Raw genomic sequence first — 25,763 nt, 5'->3', positions numbered from 1 at the left:
ACTGTTGTACGTGTGCGGGTTGGAGATGTGATTTTGGGTAATTTAGTGAGAACCCCAGACTGTGAAGGAGGTGAATGGTGCGGGACATGTGGCTGGCACATTGCTGGGCTGACTTTGCTTGAACAAGCCAGTCGTCCAGGTAAGGGTAGACGTGTATGTGCTGTCTTCGTAGATGTGCAGCCACAGTAGCTAGGCACTTTGTGAAAACTCTGGGTGCTGTTGTCACGCCGAAGGGAAGGACTTTGAACTGGTAGTGCTGCCCCTGAATAGTGAACATGAGGTATTTTCTGTGTGAGGGGTGAATGGGTATGTGGAAATACGCATCTTTGAGGTCCAGTGTGGCCAGGAAGTCTCCCTGTTTGAGCAGCGGGAGGACTTGCTGTAGGGTGAGCATGTGGAAATGCTCGGAGAGAATGTAGCGGTTGAGGGGTCTCAGGTCTAGTATAGGTCTGAGTGACCCGTCCTTTTTCGGTATTAAAAAGTACAGGGAGTACACCCCCGTACCTTGCTCGTGGACGGGTACGACCTCTATTGCGCCTTTTAGCAGCATACTTAGCACTTCCTGCTGTAAGAGCGTTAAGTGCTCTGAGGACATAGGACGGTGCTTTGGAGGTATTGTGGGTGGAGTTGAGGTTAATTCTAGGCAGTAACCGTGTTTGACAATATCTTTGACCCACCTGTCCGTGGTGATGGAGTCCCACGTGGACAGGAACCTTTGTAGCCTTCCCCCGACAGGTGTTATGTGGTCGGGAGGAAGGGAGAGGGCGTCACTGTTTGTTCTTGGGGGAGGACCTGGTGTTGCCGTATCCGCGTCCTCTGCCCTTTGTGCTTGAGCCACGATATCCACCCCGGGTGTTTTTATCGTAGGAACTTTGTGTGTTTCCCTTGTTGTAGGTTTGCTGTGACCCCTGTCCTCTACCTGCTCCTCTATTTCCGGGGCGACGAAAGGAGCCGCTCCGAAAGGACTGCGTTTGGAGAGCCCCCATGGACTTTGCAGTGTCTGTGTCCTTTTTTATTTTCTCTAGGGTGGTGTCAACCTCTGGCCCGAATAAGTAGTCGGGGTTGACAGGCTGGTTGAGAATGTTATTTTGTACCTCAGGTTTGAATCCGGAGATTCGTAACCAGGCGTGTCGTCGCAACATGACGCTAGTGTTTATGGCTCTGGCAGCTGTATCTGCGGCATCCAGTGCACACTTAATGGATGCGTTTGTGAGGAGTTGTCCCTCCCTGATGAGGATCTCTGCTCCCTCCTTGAATTGGTCAGGGAGATGTTGGAGTAATGTTTCTAATGTGTCGTAGTGTGCTCGATCGTAGCGAGCGAGGAGCGCCTGAGTATTGGCAATACGCCATATGTTAGCTGCTTGGGCCGCAACCCGTTTGCCGGAGGTCTCTAGCACCTTGGACTCTTTGTCCGGGGGAGGAGCATCCCCTGTCGTTTGCGAGTGTGCCCGTTTGCGAGCATTCGCAACTACTATGGAATCCAGAGGTAACTGGCCTCTAATGTAGGTAGGGTCCCCAGGCGCCGACCTGTATTTCTTGTCGATCCTGGGGTTTATTACTCTTGCCCTGGTGGGTTCTTTGAAGATGTCCTTTGCTGGTTTGAGGACACCTTTCAACATGGGTAGAGTTTTTATATTCCTTTCTGAGGATGCGAAAGTATCCATGAGAAAGTCGTCCTCGACGGTGTCAGAGTGGAGTTGCACACCATGATTGGCCGCAGCACGTTCAATGAGGGCGTTGAATGCGGCAGTGTCCTCTGTAGGAGATGTTTTCGCTCCATATAGTTGCGGGTCCTGTGTATCCATAGGTGCACCCGGGTCTACAGGGTCATCCCAAGCTTGGTCAGGGTCCTGTTGGCCTTCAGGGTCCATCTCTCCGGGGTAGGGGACGTGGTCACTTATGTAGTCCTCCAAAACGTCTGTTTCGGAGTGTGTGGGAGAGAAGGACTGTGGATCTTGGTAAGAGGAATGGAGAGGTTCGTAAAGAACTGGTTCCGAAGCCACTGGCAGCTTTTTCTTAAGCGGGATCCGGTAGGAGTCCAAAGCTGGCTCGGAGGTTATTCTCCTCTTGTGGAGCATCATTCTGCCGGTGTCGGCGTCGATGATGTGTGATGGTGACGTCTCTGCAGGACAGCGTTCGGCAGGCGTGATCGTGGTGTGGGTGACACGTGTTCTGATTTGGAACAGTTTTGGGGCCGTGGACGGCGGTAGGCCAAAAGTGATGTTGGCCGGTGCCGGAGAAGCTGTTGGAGCTTTTATCGGCTCAGAGCCTGACGTGTCCTGGAGGACTGCCTTGTGTTTGATGCGTTGCAAGGACGCAGCAACTGGCCGCACCTGGAGCGCCATCGGTTCTTTGGCGCCGACCGGTTCTGTAGAGGCGGGCGTGGACTTCTTCGGCGCCACTGGGTCATCGAGTCGAGGAGCGGTAGTAGCCGTCGACGCCGTCGATGATTGTGCCTTTGGTGGTGCTGTCGAAGCGGTGTGAGACGCAGCAGCCAGTTTGACCTTTGTGGCCGGAGCCGATTGTTTCGGTGCCGGGAGCCGAGTAGGTTTGGCGGCACCGAAGGTCTTTTTCCGTGTGTCGGCGCCGACGTCGGCTGCTGCAAGCTCGGCACCGAAGTCTCGTTTGGTGCGGTCGGGGCCGACGGGTTTGGCTGGCGTCGAAGGTGTGGTGGGCTTCGATCCGACCAGCGTCACTTTTGGTTTCGGTTTTTGATGAACCAATACAGCTTTCGGTTTCGGTTTCGAAGAAGGGAAACCAGCCGTTTTGGGTAGTAATGGCTGCCGCTGAATGTCCGAGGCCGGGCCAGAGGGCGGGGCCGAAGAACTGCGGGATAGGTCTTGGGTAAGGCCCGAAGGCGATCCCTCGACCGGAGCCATAGACTGGTGCACTGGGATATCCTCAGTCTGTACGGGTAGGCCTTGCTCGTCACCGGAGCTACTCTCTTCGGCCCCTAAGGCCTCATCGTAGTCTCCTACCTCGGTGTCGGCTTCATCTCTGTGAAAGAGTCGTTCTTCGATGTCTTCCGATCCGGAGTCGCGTTCGGAAGTGGGGCTGGAGGGTAGGTTCTCCACGTCTTCGACATCTTCGTCCTCGGCGCTGAAGATGTTGGTCGGGGCCGGTGCCGCTTGCTGCGCTTCGAGTCTCGCTGCTCGTCGATTCCGGAGAGTCTTCTTGGATCGGAATCGGGCACAGGCCATACATGTGGACTCGTCGTGATCCGGTGAAAGGCATTTGTTGCACACCGGGTGGATGTCGACATGGGGATATTTCGCATTGCATACAGGATACCGCTTGAATGGTGTCCTCGATTCCATCGTCGGTGTCGGGTCGATGGTCGGGTAAGATGCGAAAAAGTTGTTCTTGAAGTTAGTAAACTAACAAAGATACTATCGATACCGATCGGGAACAGTACCGACGCGAACTAAAGGCCTTTTGGCCTGGAAAAAGGTTTTCCTAACTTGAGTCAAGATAAGCACATCCGAACCCAATGGCGGAAAAAAACAATCTGAGGATCGAGAGGATGCCCATGCGCACTGTAGTCCAGGGGAGGAGTCACCTATCCCAGGATACTTCGAAGACTCTTCCAGGACAACAACGTGCAAACATCCGGACCCAACACTAGGCGGCGATCTATGCACAGATATGAATTCAGCAGCCCACATGCCTCGAACACATATCTTGAATATTGAGCCCAACTTCATTATGTAACACAGCTTATACATAGTGAAGGGATTATTTATTCCCTCTTACCATTCATGCTTCAGACGTTTGGTGGTATCTGTGAGGATGTGGATTCTTAGCTCCACCAATACACTACTAGAAATGCCTTCAATCTTGGTAAAAGGTTGAATATTGAGTGCCACCTAAGTGTTCATTACAATAGAGCAAAGATAATGATGGAGAACTTTTTTTGTAAATTAGATACTATGCAATCCAACATGTTTCGAGCATCTCTTCACGTAAGAGACATAAAACGCCTGCTCGTTTATTGAAGTAAAGACCACCCCATGGTGAGTTTCACCAAGCTGCAGAGATAGTCTTCATTCATGAATATTTCAAAATTTAAGCTGATTCGTGCCATCAATTAATGTATGCACTTTAAACAGGAAACTTATAGTAGCCCCTAATGGAAGGAGACTACTCTATGGCAGTGGCATAGCTGGGGGGGGCGGTGGGGGAGGACAGCCCCAGGCGGCACGGGTTTTGGGGGCGGCGGACATCCCCCTCTTCCCCTGCTCTTACCTGTGGTGGTCGTGGCTGCAAGAATAGGCTGCAACACCCCCCGCTCTTCGATCAGGCCGCGGAGGGCAGAAGGGGCCCCCACAGGTGGCCTAAGGCCTAGCTTCGTCACTGCTCTATGGACATATAAGCTTGCACTTGTATGTCCACACCTTTAGTATAATGCACCCTGCCTACTGGGCTCAGGAGGTTTACCTTGGGGTTGACTGGCATATATTAAAGTTAGTGCTGTAAACTTAACACTCATGGTGAGAGCACAGTCGAGTTTGAGCAGTTTGCACTGGTCCTGCACTCTGCAATGGAGAGACTGCTGTCAACCTTTTACTTGTGTCATTCGGGGTGGCACATTCATGCCCTGGAAACTACTGGTGCCACTTGCCAGGGGCTTATAAGGGGGTTAAAGCCCTTGCCAATTGGAGTTACCAATTCACCTGCATCATATTTTAGAGAGAGAGAGCACTGGCACTGGAGCCTGATTAGCAGGCTCCAGTGTTCTTTCAGAGTCGCAACCATTAGCACTGGAGAACAAAGTGCTGTGGTAACTAGTGTTGTAATGACCATACTAAAAGGCCCTTTTCCAATAGAACATATAGCCAATACATATCTGGTGTCTCTGGAATCCTAATTTTAAACCCTAACATATGGTTAGGTCAGATGTTAGATTACAATTCTGAAAATGGCACTTTAAGAAAGAGTCACTGCTGGACTTCTGCTCTATAGAAATGCTTTCCTGATGTGCTTACCTGCTGCCCTCTTTCCTGGGAGAGAAAGACTGAACCAGGACCCCAAAATGATTCCAAGGCCTAGATGGCTAGCCTTCTGACTTGAGTCTCAGGGACAGAAGTCTCTAACAATGTTGAACCCAGGACATGGACTCCGGTATCCCTTGCCAAGCATTGCCACCACAGTCCTGGACCCCTAGAAATGGATCTAAGGTGCTCTGCCAGCTCTATGCACCTAACGGAAGCGATGCATTTCCTCTGCTGCACGGCGCAACCCAGAGCAGAGCCAGGGCATCAACACTGCTGCATGGATTGGGACAAGTCACAAAGATCTGCATCGCATCACGCTCCATCACCTCATTGGTACAACTGCTGAGCAATACATACTTAGTGCAGGCCCTCGCATCCTTGTAAACGACACACTTGCTGACAACAATGGACTGTGCATTGCAGATTTGCAGCTCGTCAGAACCGAGGCATCACCCTGACTGCACTACACATCCTCGACACCAGACTTCACATTGTGACCCCTGTCAATGGGATTCTTGATGATGACACAGGACTTCACATCGCAGCCCTGCCGCATCTTGGAACCGACGCACCACTTTGGTTGCGCAACACATTTTCTCTGTAGACACAGAGGGTTGACCACAGGTTAATTTAGCGTTGGCTTGTGTCTCACCTTGACAAGAATTGTGCTTGTTGTTTGACCAGGGCTCACACCTAGTCAACCAACAACCTAACCTCTTACAGGGTGCCATTCAATACTTATAGAAAGGATGGGAGAAATAACAGTGGGAGGGCTTGCTCTGCACGGACTTCAGTCCTTTCTTACTGGCTGGAGTCAGGCAGTCTTCCTCATGCCTTTCAGATGTTCTTCTAGCAGTGTTGTGATTGGTCTGAGAGCCGTGCTTAGGTGCTGAGACAGAGGCTGGCAGGCTGTGCATGTTCTCCAGCCTGGGTGGAAAACATGCAAAGTGTGCATGAGGCTTTGGCTGGCCCGAGACGGCCAGCCAAAGCGTTATGCGCACTCTGGGTGCTGCCACCCTTCCTCCCCCTGTGATGTGGGGAGCCCAACTCGCCCCCGGGCTTCAGCTACAAGCTGAATACAAAATGACAATAACAAACCTTACTATCCTTTTATTTTTTGTATTCTGCTTGCAGCTGAAGCAGTGGGCAGCCCTTCATCTTAACGGAGGAGCTGCCACTGTTCATAAGTGTTTTTTCTATTTAAAAAGTCATCTTGTTTTTACTTGCTTTTCAAATTTGAATGAACCCATATTAAGTGAGCAGCCGAGCTAAAATGAAAAAAAGGTGGTGGCGAGTGTTGTCCTAATAATGCCAACAGATGATAAATAAAACGATAATAACAAGTTGTTATTGTTTTATTTATGTCTTTCGGAGGTACTTATGACCGATAGGAGGGGCTGGGCCAGGGCAGGGAGGAGTACTGTGCACTTATAAGTGCGCATGTGTATTTAGCCGTGGTCTTAGGCCGGCCAAACACACATGCGCACTTATGTTTCTCCAACCCAGCTGTATTTTACAGACGAGTTGGAGAAACCCCACAGGCTCCCAGGCACCGTCCGAGGGGCAAACAAGGCCACTCAGACCAATCCTGGAGGTGCTCTTGTTTTAGAGAGCAGCGTCTGGATTGGGTAGGGGGCTGTGCCTTTAGGCCCATCCACTTCCGAGCCTCCAGGATGAGAGGAGCAGGAGGAACAAGTCGGTCGGCAGCAGAAGCAGAGCGGGGCGGAGCAGCAGCTAAGTGTTTTTTATTACTCTTTTTTTATTTCCCAACCTCTCCCCTCCCCCCTGCCCTCGCCGCCCTACTGGTCTTGATTGGCGCGGTCGCCACTGTCTTTTAGCTACCCTTCGCTGCCATACGTGCTTATGGAAGAACCTGCATAACTGGGGTCTCTGTGACACTTGATGATCATGTTCCGATATTGTGTCCGACAATCTTCTGACATCCATACAACACAATAAAAAAAGAAAATACAAATACCTAGCACATAGTTTAATACATTGACAGCCTATTTCTCCCAACACTCAACTGATGCCTGAAACTGGTTTTAGATCACCAGTAGCCAACCAAAAACCCCTTTACTGGTACTGCAATTTCAGTTGTAAATTCAAGGAAAACCACAACTCAAGAGACATTAGTAAGCAATAGCTGTGGCAATAGTGTGGCTAGCCGCAGTCACAAGCCAAGCGAACGTCCACTTATGCATGTACATTTACAGGTGATCTATTTCATCCCACTATTTACAAACCTATGTCCTCGTAATAACTCATTTTTTTTTCTTTTCAAAAACCGCTGCTGGTGTAAAATCAGTTTTCAGGAAGCTTCCAAAATTGTGTTTGCTTTTGCAGCTGTATACTTCAGGCCGGGAGGGGGGAGCAGGGGAGGTGAGGGGGGTGTCATAAGCAATGTTTTTATTTTCGATGGAATCTGACTCGCCCCTCTTAATATCCAGAAACTGCAACGTTTTAACTAAACTTTTTGGAGGTCGCCCTCATTCACAATTGCAGTGGGATGTATTCTGGTTATTGTTTTCATTTACAAATAGATAATATCTATTCAGGGTCTGCGGGGGTGGGCACCCCTTTATAGGAACAGAGCTGCTGCCCTCATATGCAGTTATCGATGCTTCGATCTTGAAAAGACCATGATTTTCTTAGCTTTTATGAAAAAGATGATAACGCTGAAGAACTCCCTAGTAAGTCCTTAATGCGAGAACAACTCCACGGCCTGCTGAACTGCAAAAGCAATCACAGAATCCCAGCCACCCCCCTCTCACTTCCTTTATTCTGAACCAAAGGAGTGCCCTTGAAAGCCCAAACCAACGTTTAGGGAGCCGTGTGCTCTCACCGTGCCCACACACTGGCATGCCATGTCAACAGGGCACACTTGGGGGACGTACGCTCAAACCTGTAATTACTGTATGAATTTCACTTGACCTACTAAGAAACTGGAGCGACCTGAAAATAACCATCTCTTTTTATTCTAACTTACCATTAAACACAGAAGGGGTCCGTGCTCCACTTTTTTCTGCTTGGTCCACAGCTATGTGAAGATGTGGTACGCAAGATAAAACTTGTGATCACACAGATACGACCTGCTGCGAATTCACACCAGAGATGAAAGACTAGCGTTCAACGAAAGCTGTTAAAAGCCTTTGAGAGATGTGTTGTTATTTCGCTAACACTGTAATTTCTTGTTTTCCCTTTGCTAGAAGCATAACTTGAGCGGAGTCTGACTTACCCTGGTTCTTTGGCGTCCGTTTCCTTCGATCCCTAAATGCAGCGCCTGACTGCAGGGCTTCTAGCAGATTATCCATCACGCCAGTCTCGTCTCCCTCTGTAAAAAAAAAAAAAAAGAGAAGAAAAAAATTAAACTCAATCTTGATCTTCTTTTCATTTAGGGTACAATAATTTGGAAAAAATATATCCAAGCAATGTTCGTAGCATATCATCATAACCATATTTATTCTTCAGGTAAATTAACTAAACATGGTGTCTACTTTCTACAGCAAGTGTTCAAATAATGTTTAAAAGTAACGTACAGTCTTTTCATAAGGCACTAAATACAGACGTGTAGCCCATGTTTAAGGCATCTAATTTGAACAGATAAACATTGCACGGGGAGATGATGTGATTTGCCATTGATCACTCAAGTCAAGTATTTTTTCATTTGATCAAAATAGATCACAAAAACATATATAAAAACAGCAGCATAAAACAAAAACAAAGAACGAAATCCTTGGCAAATATTCATGCATTTCATAATATAAAGTACAGGTGCAATAGTACACAAACAGAGCACAACTCAATTAATATTGAGGATGTATGGAGATGGATAGACCCTTGAATTAAACCTGGCAGCAAAAGCTTCTAAAAAGGGTCCTCTATATTAGCAGGAAGAGTCGGCAACAACACAACACCAATAGGTATAGACCGTCAAAATATAAACAACCTAAAAAATAATTAGCATCTTTATTATACAAAATGTTCAGAATATTTAATCAAGGACACATTTGGTTGGACCCACCAAGGGCATAATGTGGATGCACCGGTTATAATGATGATCGATGGCTACACTGCTGACTTAGTATGTATGTATGTATGTTCTTATATAGCGCTCGACTTACCCTTGGGCATCTCAGCGCTTGCATTGGGAACCCGTCCTGGCTTTTCCCTGTGAGATAACCCGTACTGGGCATCCCCAAGGTGAAAGCCAGGCATCCCACCGCGGGGGGCCGTAGTGGAGATTAAGCAAGCTATTGCCCAGAGTTGCAGACTGTGAACCCATGATTCGAGTAGGCACCGAAGTGAGAATTATCGAGTCTGTGGACACTTGGGCTCAGACCCTGCCGCGGCGGGAATTGAACCCTGGTCCCGGGTCTGACCTCTGCTTCAGGGTATGCCTCCTCTAACCAGTGAGCCACACTTCTCCACTTAGTGTGAAATACACACCTTTCATTGTACTTGTTCGACATATCTTTTTTACCCTGATGAAGCCTTGTTAGGTGAAACGCGTTGGCCGCACTCCTATTGAAAAATACAAAATAAAGCTCAGGATTGAATTTGACTTATGAAGAACCACGTGCATTAATTTCATGTGATAAACTTATCGATGAACTTGCTGTATTTATAATATCTGTGTTGCCTCTAAAAACCCTTGTGAACGATTGTGATGCCATCCACCAGCCACAAGATTATGTGGACCCTGTTGCTACCAATGATTCCAAAGTTGGAACTGAGTACATCCCACTTTGTATGCCTTAAATCCTTGTTGAAGGTATGATAGCTGCCCTGCTTCTGACAATACCTCTGTGGAGGGAGTCGGGACATGTGCACACAGTGTACTGAAGCCATTTCTTCCAGCAGGGAGAAAGCAGAAAAGGACTGCATCAAAAAAACTACAACTATTAGTGCACACGAGCCACCTACATTCTTCAGATGTTCCTATTGTTTGTGGTGGTTCAGTAGACTGTTAACTAGCCAGTTAGTTCCAGAGAATCCTAGGTAGTCTGTGGTTTTGAGGTGAGCCCTAATGCCTTTGGGTTTTCTCTCTCAGTTATGAGGCAAAATGTATCCACGCTTCGTTTGCCATTAAGGATCATCCCCTTGATGTGGAAAGCCATAGATTCCGACCATCTAAGGTCCAAGGTAGCAAGATATCATCCTTCTTACAGGTGAATGTCCCTCAATAACCTAAGATCAGGAGGTTGGTATACACCTATGTACCAGTAAACATGCATTTAAACTCCAAGGCAATGTCCACTTCTTTTGCATGTCACCAAGAGCCCCACACACAAAACACATTTGCAATTTTGAAGCCTGTGAATCACAAAACCACAGTCTTTATCAACCACAAAGGATTGTTTTGCTATGTACAAAACACCCTTTGCACATCTTAAAAGTCTTTCCAACTTAAAAAAGGGTTTTTGTGGCTTACTAGGAATCCTAATTAGGGGAGGGGCGCAAAAAGAGCATCCTCTTCCTATTTGAGTAACAAAGAACTATATCAATGCTTTCCAAACACAATTGCATTTGCAATCCCTTAATCAGATACCAACACCCAGTTGGAGGGTGTATCTGATCCACAAAAGGGAAGCTGTGCTTTAGGAATCATCTATGCTACCCAATGTGGGAGAAGGCAGTGGCCCATGGGGAGCACTGTATACTCCCCCTGATGCGCCTATGCCATTAGTGTATTTAGACAGCTTTAAAAATATGTTCTTCCTGTCAGGAATGTAAACAAAGGAATGGACTGAGTCCCCATGTCCTGAAAGGGTGGCTGCGCCATTTCTTCTCATGTTGCGGTCAGCCAATCACAATGCAAATTCCTGCAGAACGCGAGGGAGCCTTTCGCTCAAGTGCGAGCAAAACAGCTGTCAAGGAAAAAAGCCCTCACATCCATTCAGACAGCTCTATTATTTGGAGTTGAGTGCCCACGGGACACTCATGAGAGTCCAGCAAACCCAATAATGCAGATACATTATCATTCGGAACCTTAATTTCACCAAAATTAGTTAATGGATGTACACCAACTCATAAAAAAGCAAGTTTTCTGGGTAAATACCTAGCTTTCTGCCAAACTTGGCGCAATGCCGTTTGGGCATTCAAAAATCCCTATGAAGTTGTGTTTGAAGTGGAATGACACCACAGGTACTGATGTAATGATTCTTAAGCTCTGCAATGTCACAGATTGTTCTATAAGTTATGAGAAAACCAATAAAAAGTTTTTGGAAAAAAAAAAATCCCTATGAAAATTGCAAGGGAAAATTGCATTCTGGGACCCCTCCCTTTTCTTGGCCTCTACCTGGCTGATCATTCTTAAACGTTTCAGAAAAGAGCTTAGGTTGATTTACTTGCTTTTTAGCAAGTTTTGTGAAAAATTGCTCTCCCATAGTAACTAGGTCCTACACATAACCACACCTTGCGGCCACCACTGTGTAATATAGATGGATGGATGAACGGATAGATAGACAAAGATTTGGATATATTTGACCAGTTAAAAAAAGTGAAATTGTAGCTGTGGACACCTTGCGAGACTGGTGCTATCCACAAAAGGGGTCTCACCAACCCCCTTGCATGCAGGCAACAACATCCATCAAAGAATTAAGAACAAAAGAGTCAGCACACCAGAAATCTCAATAAAGATTTATTCCATGGCAAGCAGTCTGATGCTTAAAACAAAAAAGGTCCACACGTTTCGAAAGGGGCACCTTGAGCACAACTACGGCATCAGTTCAGAACTCTACCACAGCTTCACCAGGAATAACTGAAGAATCATTATACTTTCCCGGTCCCTTAATGCTTGCGACATACACATATCCCCACATTTATCTGTCTCCAAATCAAATAATCTATACAAATCTAGGGAAGTAGCAGGGAACGCTGAACAAAAAACACCCACAAAACGCATGTTCCCTATGCATGAGCAATTTTTGTTGTGCTTACTGGGAAATAAACTTCCACTGAGACGTTATGCTTGCCTAAGCTTGAATTGAAGACAATAACCCCAACTCTTTCCATTGGTAGTCTTTTAACCCCTTCGCTGCTGCGGACATTCCGCTGCAGCGCTGGGGGGGGGCAGGGGGGCAGCGCGGTGGGCCTGTGCTCATGACGGAGCCGCTCCGTCATGAGCCACAGTTGAGCTGTGCTCATGACGGAACGGTTCCGTCATGACTCCGCCCATTTGCGTTGTCGCCCCGCACAGGCGGGGAAACAGCGCCGCGCAGGCGGAGCGGCCGCCAACAGGATTGTCATGACGGAACCGTTCCGTCATGAGCACACGGCAACCGTGGCTCATGACGGAACGGTTCCGTCATGAGCGGGGAAGGGGTTAAAGAGATGCTATATTTTTGGGGTTGCAGGATTTCTACTTTCAAACTATCCACACAACCTACCACAAAACTATGAGAAATAAAGTTCTCAATGACTTACAAATGCAAACCTCTTCCCCTTTTAGAACAGAACCCAATGAATTCAAGTTTAGGCTCTTCTGCAAAACTCAGATCTTCCAAAACGCCATTACCTGCACTGCCAAATGTTCTCTTTCAGGTCTGGCCTGCATTCCTCAGTTCCAGGGAGACCAAAGGCATTCAGTGGCAAGAACCACTGTACTTTGAATTGGCACCAACATAGGTGCTCATTTTTCGAACTCACCTACTCACACTCGCATTCACAGTGCTCCAAAATAATTCGCAGATTTCCATCATAAGAACATCATTGTTTACATTATGGTTTTCCAGGCAGAACGTCACCAATGTACTAGACGTTGCCTGAAGTTACCTATGTTGCAGCAAGTCCTTCAGAAAGGACTCCGAAAAGAGTTGTACAATCTTTGAGGTTCTTTCATGAAGTGAGGGTCTAGTTCATTTTCTCAAAGTAGCTCTCAGGGCATCTTTGCTATCAAAATAGATAGGAGCCCAAATGCACACACACTGGTCCTCTGTGTGACCCACTGCTGACAGACAGATGTGCAATTCAGAGCTACTCATCGGGGCCAACAGATTTCAAACCAATCAGAACAAAACCCTCCTCTGAGTCATTGACTATTTCATTAACAGCGAGGATGGATTAGTATCTCCCTTCTTATAACACAATAATGCATTATACCACAAGATGCTTACTTCTCATGCATTCCAACACAATGCATTTGTGGAGGCCCGGCTTCACCTACTTGGAAATAGCTATTTATTGTTGCACAGACCATATACTGCTAAATTAACTTAGATGAGCGTGTTGTGAAGGCAGAGGCTGGAGAAGAGGATGATAAAGAATTTGTTTATTTAGCGTGTTTTCCACAAAGCGCTCCCCATCCCTCATGTGCTTAGAAAGCCATCCTTCCTCCTTTGAAGAGAAAGCTATCTTATCATACGCCGGCTTTCTGGTACCTGTCAACAGGATGAGAGATGGAGGCGGGATATAAAATACTTCCCTTACTTTACTTTCAGTGACGGTGCTAAGTGCTCTTTAGCTGAGATTTAGCGTTGACAATGTCAATATTGAACCCCTTTATCACTGCCCTGTCAAATCCCATCAGCTAACCCTGAGCAAAGCACCTACATTTAATTTAAAGCCATTCTCTTTCCTATTTATGGTCCATACCAGCAGGTTGATGATTCAAGCTGACAAGCAATACAGTGAACGCACCCACTTAGTGCCATCAGAAATAAGTTCATGCAAAGAAGAGCGCGGAGCCTTTCGAGTGAAATCACTTACAAGGCGGGTGCTCAGACTGCGCAGCCAATAACTGCACCTCAAATATTGCCATCATTTTTAAACGATAATCATTTTTACCGCTGAAATACACGTGGTGGAGAGTCCCACAAGGTGCGACGGAACACTTTTATCTTTTTGGAAGGATTTAAATATGGACCACAAAAAAAAAGGCTCCCTGTCCCTCTGCAGTCTGCATAAAGCTTCCAAGAGTGTCACTTCGTGCAAAAGGCTTGAAATAGTCCATGTACTGTTGTAACTGGCTATACAATGTTTCAACACATCATGTACTATCAAATGGTATAAACCTTGTAGTCCAACACAGCAAAATGTAAAATGGCTTAACCGTAACTGAATATGCCCCTTCCAAATTTAAAAAAAAATAAAAAATGATGATGAAGGTAACAATGTGACCAAAACAGAAACGTCTTTCTGCAGGGCACCAATGAATGACCATCCCCAAAAAACAGCAGACCTCCAAAAAAATTAACGCAAGTCCAACCAAAAACCAATGTGAAGACTTTCATTTGAAGACTGGGGAGAGGAGTTGGCTTAACGGCTAGGGTGGTCGACCTCAAGTCGGGGGAACCGGGTTCGAGTCTCGGCAAGGACACACAACATCCTGTAATTCTGGGCAAATCACTTAATCTCCCCGTGCCTAGCAAAATTAATATGTTTCATATAATGCTACTGGTGCCCGTGTAAAGAGCTCGGATACCCTATACCTTCAGGTCAAGTTTGCGCTATATAAATCTCCGGGAAAAAGAAATATATTCTAGCTGAATACTGAAAGGGCAATCAACCTTCCTACTTAGACATCGAAGTGTGCTACTGTTATGTTCAATTGCACAGTGGGAACCTTCCACAATGGTAAAACTTTCAATGGGCCTCCATCTTTCAACCACAAACACTATGGCCCTGTATTTCTATGCATTTCATTTTGCGGCATCCGATTTGCACTTGGTCTTTCCCCAGGAGACATTTTTCTTTTCTTTCAGCATATCCCTCTTCTTGGCAAGATGACAGACTGATGTAGGCTCACGAAGGGCTCTAAAATGGTGCCCCAGGTATGGATGCCATATTTCTTGAGGTATGCTCTTGCTGATGGCTGAGAATCATAACCATACAATGCCCACTGCAGTTGATTTACTTGGAGAGAATCTATATGCTAAGGTGTTGATACAAAGTGCATTAGGCTTTTAATCTAGCAGTGTTAAAATCACAGAGGAATAATGAAAGCCATTGCGATGGACAAGATACAGGGTGAGAGGATGTTAATAGTTAATAAATGTCACTAGCAAATAAAGGCACTTTGGACAGCATATTGACTACACTGCACTTAACACTAGCAATAGGATTAACACAAAGTCATCTTTCCATGGCAAACTATACCTGAACCGTGGGGAATCAGAAAGTAGCATGTACTATGACCCTTGTCACATTCCGGCATACACTTTTCCTTGTAGCAATAGATTTTGAAGAGAGAAAAAAGGATATATGATATACTATGAACTTACTTCTAAACAGCTCGTTGCTTAGTATAACACGGATAGCAGTCAGCTGAAATACAGCAAGACTGAGAAGATGGTACATCGTAGGAGGTGGCAAAAAGGGTGAGAAGGTCCAATTTGTCTGACAGTTCCCTGGTATATGCAGCATCCGCTCTTCCTGCCAGAATCTATCTCCAAACTTATTTTTCACATAAGACTCACATATCCTAGAGACATTCTGTTGCATCTTCAGCCCCCTCACACATTTTGTACATCTCAATGCTGGAAGAACTGATATTATTTATGACGCTTACATTTCCACGACTAATATCTATAGCTACATACAGAAATACACCTCCCATAATCGCTATGGGTATCCGCGGAATAGATGCAGTTGTGGACAATTAAAGGTGCAGGAAAATGAACCCCTCCCCATTCCCAAAGAGAGTATCAGTGCCCCTAGGAGTTATTGAATATCATTGTGACCCCTGCAGGGATTAAATGCTTCCTGGGCACTTGCCTCTTCACTTCATTATCCTAGGTTTTGAAAAGGTGGGCACTAAACCCATGATTCTGTTATATCATCTAGACAACACTCACTTCCGATAGCAGACTTGGATTAACCACCAGGTTTTTAGCACAATTGTGTACATTTACATAGGAGCGAGTTCCAGCGAACACCAGCAATCTCCAAGGTATATTCAGGGTCCTCTTTCATTGGCAAATTATTTATACATCATAAAGCCCAAAATATATTGTGCTGTATGAAATTATTTATTGAAAGGCTAGATTTACATATGTTTTCACTTTAGCGTTATGAATGCTCGTTTTGTATATATATTTGCTTTTCTGTATTTAAAACCCACTGGAAATATAATGATGTGTAACAATAAGCATGTACACATACTGCATGTGTGTGCTTTTACATGTGAAGTGTGAGCCTAGCTACGGTGCAGTGGAATATTGCACATAGATCCAGAAGCAGTAAAAAAAAATTCTTCATTAAGGGGATCAATTCACTATCAGGCACCTCCATGTACAATTGAAATGAGAAAATAGTTTATTTCCTCAAATAGAGTATGAAATTGAAGTCTGAAGTTGTCATTGCTCCTTTAGCAGGCACGGTGCGTCCATTGGGGTGTTGCCCCCCCGCCCCCGCACACGATCGCGTGCCCGCAGCTCCCTCCTCGGTGTCTCTGAACTTAGTTTACTTAAGTTCAGAAACGCCGAGGGTGGGGAGAACTGACAATGCATGTCAGTCAGTATGACGTCGGACCGTGGGCGGTCCGGCGTCATGTTGACTGACATGCATTGTCACAAGCCAGGGAAAGGCAGCACAAGTGGGCATGAGTGGGCATGGAGATTAATTTTTAGCCCGTGCCCAGTCATGCGTACTTGTGTTTTAACTGCCTTGCGCATACCCTTTAGGAGCCCCTCGGTCTCCTAATGGGCAGGCAGCGGGCGAGGAGTAGGCTGTGCCCTCAGCCTATCCTGGTGCTGCAGCAGCGCCAGGATTGGCTGAGGGGTTGCCAGTCACTTGACTCCAGTGCTGACGTCACGTGGTGTTCCGGACCGGTTTGCAGGGGCAGAGGTGCCAACGCGGACCAGGAGAAGAGGCGGTCAGGTAAGTGTCTTTTAATTTTATTAATTTTAATTTCTACCGCTGCTGGTGGTAGGGTTAGGGTGGTGGAGAAGTGGCTTTTAGGGTGTTCCAGTGGATCGACAGGAACGGGGCTGCTGTGAGTGGTAGGGAGGGGGAATTGATGGGTGTGCAGGAAGTTTGGGCGGAATCGATCGATGGGGAGGGTGTTTTTTGGCAAAGTCGAAGAAGGGAAGGAGCTGCCATAGGAGCCCATGTTAAACGTTAGTTTTGCTTTTTTTGGGGGTTCGATTGTAGGGTGTTGCAGGTGGTTCCGAGTGGATTTGCTTAGCTGGGATGAGAGTTGGGAAGGTCTAATTTTGATTGCAAGTGTTTTGAAGAAAATCCATGGAGGGGAAGGGGTGTTTTGGGCCTAGTTTCAGAGTGCGTTTTGACGGGGCACTCCTCCAGCACTTTTACGCCCCGCCATTTTCAAATGTCACCAGCCGCCCCTGTCCTTTAGGTGTTTGGCCTCAGTCAAGTAAGCAGCTGGGTTTGTCACCGATTCCTTGTAGGTTATGGAACAGGTTTGGATGTTGATATTAGCTTAGGGGGTCAACACATGCAGGCAAATCATGGAGGGGGTGGTACAATCATACTTACTGATCCCTTTGAAAGGTCAGGCAGTAGAGTGACAACTGTAAGAGAAGGTCAAAATGCATCTCTTCAAAAAGGTTGTTGTTGTCTTTTATGTGAGAAAGCATTAAGGCTTGCACAGGTGTTTTGAAGTTTGAGTATAAAGAATAAATGTGGAGGTGCCGATCTGCCTGTGCCTTTCTTTGCTATGCATGTTTTAAAGAAGCAGACTCTTTCAATAGTAAATCTGAATAACTTAGCATTTGTAGAATATTTGGGAATGATGATTCCCATCTTGTGGGGAAGATCTCTTCCTAGATCGGAGCTTGTCTGGTACTGTTGGTGATTAGATTTAATTCTCTTTAATATAGCTGCTTGACATCCTTGAATGAAGTGGGGAGTTAGAGGATTCTTTTGTGGAGTTTTCCAAATTGAATATTTGGTAGTGAGCTCATTTGTCAGTATTGATTTTCTGGTTGACAAGGGTATTTAAAACAGCAACATATAAAAGCTGAGGATGATGGGTAAAGAAAATATATCCTGCAGTGCTAATTAGCTTCTGAGATCTGGAAATGTTCAACTGGAAAACTGTTGGTTACTGAAGAACAGCTGTCAGGGTTTGAATGATATATGCTTTTAATCCCTGTCAAAAGGCCATACAAAACCAGCATGAAGAGAGCATCGCTTTAACCAATAAGCAGGGTATAATGCATGCCATACATAGTTGCTGTCATGCTGTTGCATCGTTTAGGAGGTGATTCTTTATGTGGCCTGCCATTGGATGGCAGCTACTTTGTCGGTTATATGTTCATAAAAGGGTACTTGTGCAATTGGAAAGTCTATTTTCTAGAGTTGTGTTTATTGCATAGAGTTCAGAGGTGTGTTTACCAATAGAGGTATAATAGTTTACAGTAGATATCATACAGGGTAGCTTATGAGCAGGTAAATCCTGTTACGGTCTGTATTTGAGAGTGACTTAACTTTTTCGTAGAGACACAAGATGTCAATAAAGATACCCTAATTTGCTACTTTCTGTATTTCTTGAGCACGGCTATGTATGAGTACTACAGTAATTGTGTTAGTTCCTGAAACTACACAAAGGCTCCACAAACCTTTATACTGCACTTACAATCACAGTGATTATTGTCAGTTACATGTCTTGCAAAGTATTGGGAAAGTAAATATACATTGAAGAAATGCTTTAAATAATGAGTGAATGAGTCTCTGAGAAGAACACCACTAGATTGTGGCACATAAGTCACACAGTAGTACATGGTATTTGTTCTGAACAGAAGACACAAGGATAGTTTGAGAAAAGGGATTTTCTTTAAAAAATGAGTAGGATGTTTGAGCTGTAATCTAACTACAAGCTGTTTCGTATACTATGAGGTGATCGACACCAACTTTTGAGCTGAATTGCATTTTCCAATGATCTTGTAACTGCTGTTCAGATTTCATGTTTATTAATGAGGAGTCTTTAAAATGATGCCTCATGAATATTATGTTTGATGGTTTATTGTACAAGATGAAAAATATGTTCACTGTACACTTTGGTTTCTTATTGGCAAGTGTTTTTCTGGAGTAGTGCTGAGCTGGCACTCATCTGGTTTTCCGTATTAAGGGCTGTCCTACATAATGTCATGATGTTTCTTTGAGAGATGGATGACAGTCATTCTCTGATCCACCTAATGTATATTCATATACCTGTTTTGCACTTTTTTGCTTTGCCTTTCATCATGACTATTTGGTGTTCTCTCTGCATTTTTTAATTTAGTCAAAGATATTATCAAAGTTAGCATCAAAAAATCGTTTAGTGAATTGTCATCAATTGATGCTGCTAATACTAGCGTGTGAGGAGTGTGGGTGCTTGACATTATTTTATATGAGGTTCAATATGGTATGTTCGTGGTTTTAATGATGAGATAATACAAAAATGAGTATTGCTCACTACTGCACAAAATCTACATGTTCTCATAAATGATTAAAACACTGCTTATTTCCTACAATAAAAAAACATCCAGCTTTGTCGACACTGCAGTATGGTTAGGTCTGTTTTTATATTTTTCTCACAAAAAGAAAAACATTGCAGTTCTAATCAGGGTGAGTTAAAATCTAAAACTTTGTTCATTAAAGGTAACTGCATTCCTCCGCTCAAAGGGACACGGCAAGATTGTTACTCTTGAGTTGACATCGGAAAGCATGACTAATATTCTTGTTTTCTGAAAATGAAATTTGATGTAGCTAATGCTGTTGAGTGTGTACTTCTCACCTGAAAAAAAATCAATTTTATTAAAACATGTTTAGCATTTGCTCAAGATGCTACAACAATATTGTTTGAGATTTAAGCATTTTAACTTTTGTAAAAATGCTTTTCTTTTCCGACGTTTGTTAATTATCATTTTGATTTGAAGGTCCACTTTAGTTCACAATATTCACTAGAGGTGCGTACACACACACACACAAACCCACACACACACACATTTCCTCTAATTGAAAAAAAATATGTGGCAACACTGAAAGACAAAGGCGTAATAATGAGGAATGAAGTCCAAAGAGTTAATAGACCGGAATCAAATGCCAAGTAATTTAAATTTAGGCCAGAAAAAACATGTTTCTATAGTACTTGAACCATTATATTATCAAGGCAAAGTTGTAACTGAAACCTGTCAACTATGGCAATCCATTAAGACTAACACACTAACAACAACAACAATCATAGTAATGAATATTTTTGTAGAGGGCTTCACACCCAACTGTTGGCATTTCTACCTTCTTCCCACCAAGCTTTGGAGATGCAGGCTTTAAAACTGCAAGCGCTGCTGTACACACTTGTCTCTTATCTTATGCCCACTCTGTATTTTGCTGTAACACAAGGCATGACACTTTCAAGGGTATAGTTTGTAACAATTGTATTTAGAAGGCCACAAAGAGGTGAAAGTAGAAGTTCTTATCTGAGTATTACTGTTTTCAGATTCCCCTATTAAAAAAATCCTACAGACATTTTTTTTACAAGATAAATGCAATGCATACAATGAGAACACTGCTGGTTTGCGTAATTGATGAGCAACAGATGGAAGATAGCACTTAAAATGCATTATCTTCCTCTCCAGTCTAACAGCAAAACCATGATTTAAGAATCCAACAAACGCATCAAATAAAATGTCATCTTGCATCATTGGAAGCAATGGAACACTAATGATGCATGACACGCCACACATGACCTCAGATGAGTCGCTCCAAACAAGAGACAAAGGTTAGGCATTCTTTTCCTTCCAGCCTTGTAAGGCCAAGGCCACACAAGATCTTCTGTGTCACTGTGTCACGAGGTCACTTTGCTTAGCAAAGGATGCTGTGCACATATTAATCAAATCTTGGAAGGTGACATAGAAAAGGACACTGAGCTCTGTTTATAAAACATAGGTCTAAGGTGCCCTTATGCTGGCTTCCCCTTCTTTAGTAACCTGTGTTATTGATGCCAAAAAGGAACACAGGAGAAATAGACCTCACTTGAATTTAGATGAAGCAGTATCAGTTTTTGCAAAACAGACATTTGTAAATGGTGAGGACTCACAGCAGGACATCACAGCCCCTTTCAATAGTTTAAAATGATCCATGAAAACGCCATCAGTTTTACTGGAGAGAAATAGGACTGAATTTGGGAGCATGCTTTGCAGTACTAGTTTGAATGCAGACAAAATGGCCTTCAAAAGTATCACCTGGGAGGAGGAGCCTAGCGCGCAACCAAGATGGCCGCGTAGGTGCGAGGCTCCCGAGGACCTCCGCGACCTCCTGAATAAATCCTGGAAATATCCTGTCCTTGTTAAGGGGACTGTGTCGGGGAACCCGAGCTGAGGCATTACCCGTTTTTTGGGCTCGAATCGGACCCCGAACACCGGTGGGAACATCGACTGAAGGTTGCGGCCTTCTCCTCGCCGGTCCCCCGGATTGGAGTAGTGGCGCGATCCGGGGACAAGGTGAATAACAGCGGCGAGCGGGGCTGGGCGACTCGCGTACCCCGCACTTTCACTTTCGCTTTTGCGCCCTCCTTGCTCTCTGGCGAGGTCGGGCTGCGGAGCGGGGTGCGGTGGTGTGGCCTTGTCCTGGTGCCCAGCTGACCCGCCGACGGTGGGTCGACCCGCAGCTCTGTGGTCGCCCCCTTGACACCCGTGATCTGGTGTGACGGCCCGTTTGGAGATCTTGGCACGACGGTGGAAGGGCCAGCATGGCCACCAAACAAGATGGCGACCGGGCGAAGGTGAAGACGACCCGCCGTGGTACGGCGCACCAGGCCAATAGTATGGACCGCTACACGCTCCAAAAGGGTTCTCCGGAGACAACGCGGTCATCCCCGGTGGGCCCGACGGAGGCACCCGCCCATCCAGTGGATCTAACCCTCCGGGACGTCATGGGCGCCATCGCTGAACTGAAGGCCTCAGTGGACCAGCGTTTTGACACCTTGTCGCAAAAAATTGACTCGGTCCTGGTGGATGTGGGACTTGTGAGGGCGGACTTGTCAAAAACGAACGACCGAGTCGACTCCCTGACCCACACCACAACGAGCCTCACGACTGACGTGGTGGCCCTCCAGAAGGAGGTGCGCCGGCTTGGCCAGGCGAGCGCCCTGATGGACCGGCGACTGGAGGATTCCGAGGGTCGCGCCCGGAGGAATAATATCCGCATTATTGGTGTGCCGGAGGGACGTGAGGCGGAGGCGGCGGACCTCTTCGTGGAAGACTTGATCCTGACCCACCTCCAGCCCCGGGGGCTGAGTAAGTTTTTTGCGGTGGAACGTGCCCACCGGGTCCCCGGGGGCCGCCCTAAGACCGGTGCCCCGCCACGGCCCCTTATTGCCCGAATTTTTAATTTTCGGGACCGAGATGCCATCCTCCAGACCTCCAGGCAACAGGGACCGGTCAGGTTGGACAACATGGACGTAAACTTCTACCCAGACTTTACCCCGGCGGTCCAGAAGCAGCGGCAGAGCTTTATTGGCGTCAAACGTCGTTTAAGGGACCTAAATCTTAAGTACTCAATGCTCTTCCCGGCTAAGCTGCGGGTGGAGGTGGATGGTCGCACGCACTTCTTCGACCGGCCCGAGGCGGCTGGGGACTGGTTGGACACCTTGCCTGGGGATCGGGGCCGGGGGGGTGGGGGGAGCGCGGCTGGCGAGGAGGGCCCGCTGGATCAGAATTGAGGGATGACTGTATTGCCTTGCTCGGGATATTGTTCCTTCACCACATACTGCTTCTGTAGGTTCCCCTCCCATGGAGGTCGTGTGGGGCCTGCTGGGGGCTTCCCTCCTCCTCTGGGGGACTAGTTAGTATTTAGCTATGGGGCGACAGGCACACTGCACTTTGGGGGGGCTGTCTGGGCTCATGCAGGGGTGCAGGGAGGGGGGAGTTTTGTTGGGACCGGGGGGTGGGGGGGGTGTGTTGTTTGTTTGTACCGCAAGGCAATCCTGCAGCAGTTTTGTTGTCTTTAGACTGCTCGGTGGGGGACGACCGATTGTTTCGACGTATGATGGGGGGTAGGGACTTGACGGTGTTGTCATGGAATGTTAACGGTCTGGGGGATAGGATTAAGCGTGGTGTGGTCCTGCAGTATTTAAAACGTATTTCACCAGATGTTGTCTTTCTGCAAGAGACGCACCTTATAGGTAACACCTTTCATGCAATGAATCGGAGGGGATATCGTTTGGCGGCCCACTCTGGCTTCACCTCGGGCTCGCGGGGGGTGGGTATTATGGTTAGGAACTCGCTCCCGCTGGAGATTGATGAGGTGCACCACGATGAGAGGGGACGTTACACTGCTCTGGCGGGACGTATGGAGGGTAGAGTGTTCAGTTTTGTGTCGGTGTACGTCCCGCCTGGGCTACAGGCCACTACATTTGCGGACCTGGGGCGCCTCCTTCTGGAACTTCCGAGTGGCCTCTTGGTGGTGGGAGGGGACTTTAATGCGGTTGTTTCTGGATCTATGGATCGCCATCCCCCTAGGGACCTCCCCCGGGCACAGGCGTGGCTGCCTGGCCTTTTAGACACACTGGGCCTGGTGGATTGTTGGCGCCTAAAGCATCCCGTATTGCAACAATACACCTTCCACTCGGGGGCCCATGGTAGTCTCTCGCGGCTTGATTACATCCTTGTCCCAGCAGCCCATGCGGGGAGGGTGGGAGAGGTGCGCCATCTGGCACGGGGTATTTCAGACCACTCCCCATTGTTGTTGCATTTCGATGTCATCCCGAGGGGGGATGGCAGGGTGGCCCCGATTAACGCCTGGTATCTGCGCGACCCCACCATTCGTGCCGACTTGATCACATCCTTGCAGCGCTATTTTGAGGAGAATGTGGGGTCGGTCCCATCTGCCCTCTCCCTATGGGAGGCTTTCAAAGTGGTTCTTAGAGGGGAGGCCCTCTCCTTTATTGCCAATGCCCGGCGGCGCGAGCGGGAGGAGGTGACCCGGGTGGAGGCCGAGATTGCGGAATTGGAGGGTGACCTGGGGAACGGGGTAACGGACGCCAAGTTACATGTTCTACAGTTAAAGCAGGCGGCCTACCGGGCCCTCGTCACGGAGGCGGCCAGGGGCCTTGGTAGAGAGCAGCAGGGGCGCTTGTACGATGTGGGTGATAAGGCCGGTAAATTGATTGCGTGGTTGGATAAGAGAGAGAGAGCGAGCCGAGTGGTGCCTTTGATTGAGAGCGTGGATGGTGCGTGTGCCACGGAGCCGGAAGCCATTGTCTCCTGTTTCGCGGATTATTTCCGCGGAGTCTACTCCCCTGTTTCTCCCTGTTCGGAGGCGGACTCCGGTGCCCTGCTTCGGGATATTGCACTCCCCTCCCTTACGGCGGAAGACAGAGACTCGCTGGACGTCCCTCCCACCTCGGACGAAATTGCCTCAGCTATTCGCTCGATTTCATCTGGCAAGGCCATGGGCCCCAATGGCATTCCCATTGAGCTATATAAGCTACGCCCGGATGTGCTGGCGCCCCACCTGCGTGCGATGTTCCTCGCGGCTCACTCGCAGGGCTCCCTCCCGCCGGACCAGCGTCTGGCTACAATTGTGGTAATCCATAAGGAGGGAAAGCCCCGTGAACGGGTCACATCCTATCGGCCGATTTCGCTTTTGAACGCGGAGCCCAAAATCCTCGCCAAGGTGTTGGCTAACCGGTTGGTTGGCGTGGTGGGCGATTTGGTCCACCAAGACCAATCGGGCTTTATCCCGCACCGCAACACGGCGCTTAATCTACGGCGCTTGCACGGCGTGCTTGCGCGTGTTCCATTTGTGCGGGAGCCAGCCATCTTGGCGTCCTTGGACGCCACCATGGCGTTTGATACGCTCGAATGGCCATATCTCTGGGCGATGCTCGCGAAGTTTGGGTTCGGCCCGGGTTTCATCAGCTGGGTCAAATTACTATATTCGGGCCCAATGGCGCAGGTGGTGGTGAACGGGCGTGTGTCGACCCCGTTCGCGCTGGGACGGGGCACGCGACAGGGTTGTCCCCTGTCGCCTCTTCTGTTCGCCCTGGCCCTGGAGCCCCTGGCGGAGTGGCTGCGGTGGCACCCTTCCATCCGTGGTCTCCGCTGGACCCCCGAGCACGAGGACCGTGTGTCCCTCTACGCGGACGATATCCTTTTGTATCTCGCCTCCCCGCGCAAGTCCCTGATCGTCCTAGTGGATGTGTTGCGCTCCTTTGGTCGCAACTCAGGCCTAGTCATTAACTGGGCGAAATCCTGTGTCTACGTACTTTCCGGGGAGGCTCCGGTCCTGCCGCGGGACTGCCCGATCCAGATTGCCTCCCAGGGTTTCCGGTACTTGGGTATATATATCACTCTTGACCCGGAGGCCCGCTATGAGCGGAATCTGCTGCCCCCTCTCCAGCGTTTGAAGGAGGATGTGGTGCGCTGGCGGCGTCTCCCGCTCTCGCCGCTCGGTCGAGCGGCCTTGTTTAAAATGATGTCCTTGCCGCGCTTCCTCTATGCCCTCCAGAACACTATGGACATGGTCCCGGCAAGCTACTTTCGTGAGGTGGAGGGCCTTCAGCGGCGCCTGTTCTGGGACGGGAGGCCGCGTATTGCTCTGGCTAAACTGACGCTCCCGTGGTACGATGGAGGGGTCGCCCTCCCGGACATTAAACGGTATTACTGGGCCTCCCAGCTAGCTGCAATTAATCATGGCCTTTACGGGCCCGCCCTGAACCCGGCATTCGAGATGGACAAGATGCTCCTTCCCGGTGGCGATTACAATCGAGCACTGTACTCTGGCGCGCCCGACTCCCGTCTGACGGGACCGACGCGTGTCATGGTGCGGGTTTGGCACGCGGCTAATGCAGCTATGGGGTGGAAGGACCGTTTGACCCGGGCG

General features: G+C 47.6%; 1 protein-coding gene across 4 annotated transcripts in view; it reads right to left on the bottom strand.

The window, feature by feature from the left end:
- DIAPH2 (diaphanous related formin 2) overlaps positions 1-25,763 on the bottom strand; it is a 3,515,124-nt gene that overhangs the window by 465,825 nt on the left and 3,023,536 nt on the right. For 3 of the 4 annotated variants that reach the window (XM_085607750.1, XM_085607751.1, XM_085607752.1), the window contains one exon: positions 7,262-8,328. In XM_085607750.1, the coding sequence (XP_085463876.1) occupies positions 8,162-8,328 (167 nt within the window). In that variant the 3' untranslated portion in view covers positions 7,262-8,161. Of the gene's footprint in view, positions 1-7,261; positions 8,329-25,763 lie in introns of those variants that run through there. The other variant, XM_085607749.1, reaches the window with a different exon arrangement.

Source organism: Triturus cristatus, chromosome 5_2 (genome assembly GCF_964204655.1).
Source record: "Triturus cristatus chromosome 5_2, aTriCri1.1, whole genome shotgun sequence".
NCBI classification, from domain to species: Eukaryota; Metazoa; Chordata; class Amphibia; order Caudata; family Salamandridae; genus Triturus; species Triturus cristatus.
Note: the sequence above shows the minus strand (reverse complement) of the source record. Positions and strands in the feature narration are given on the sequence as shown.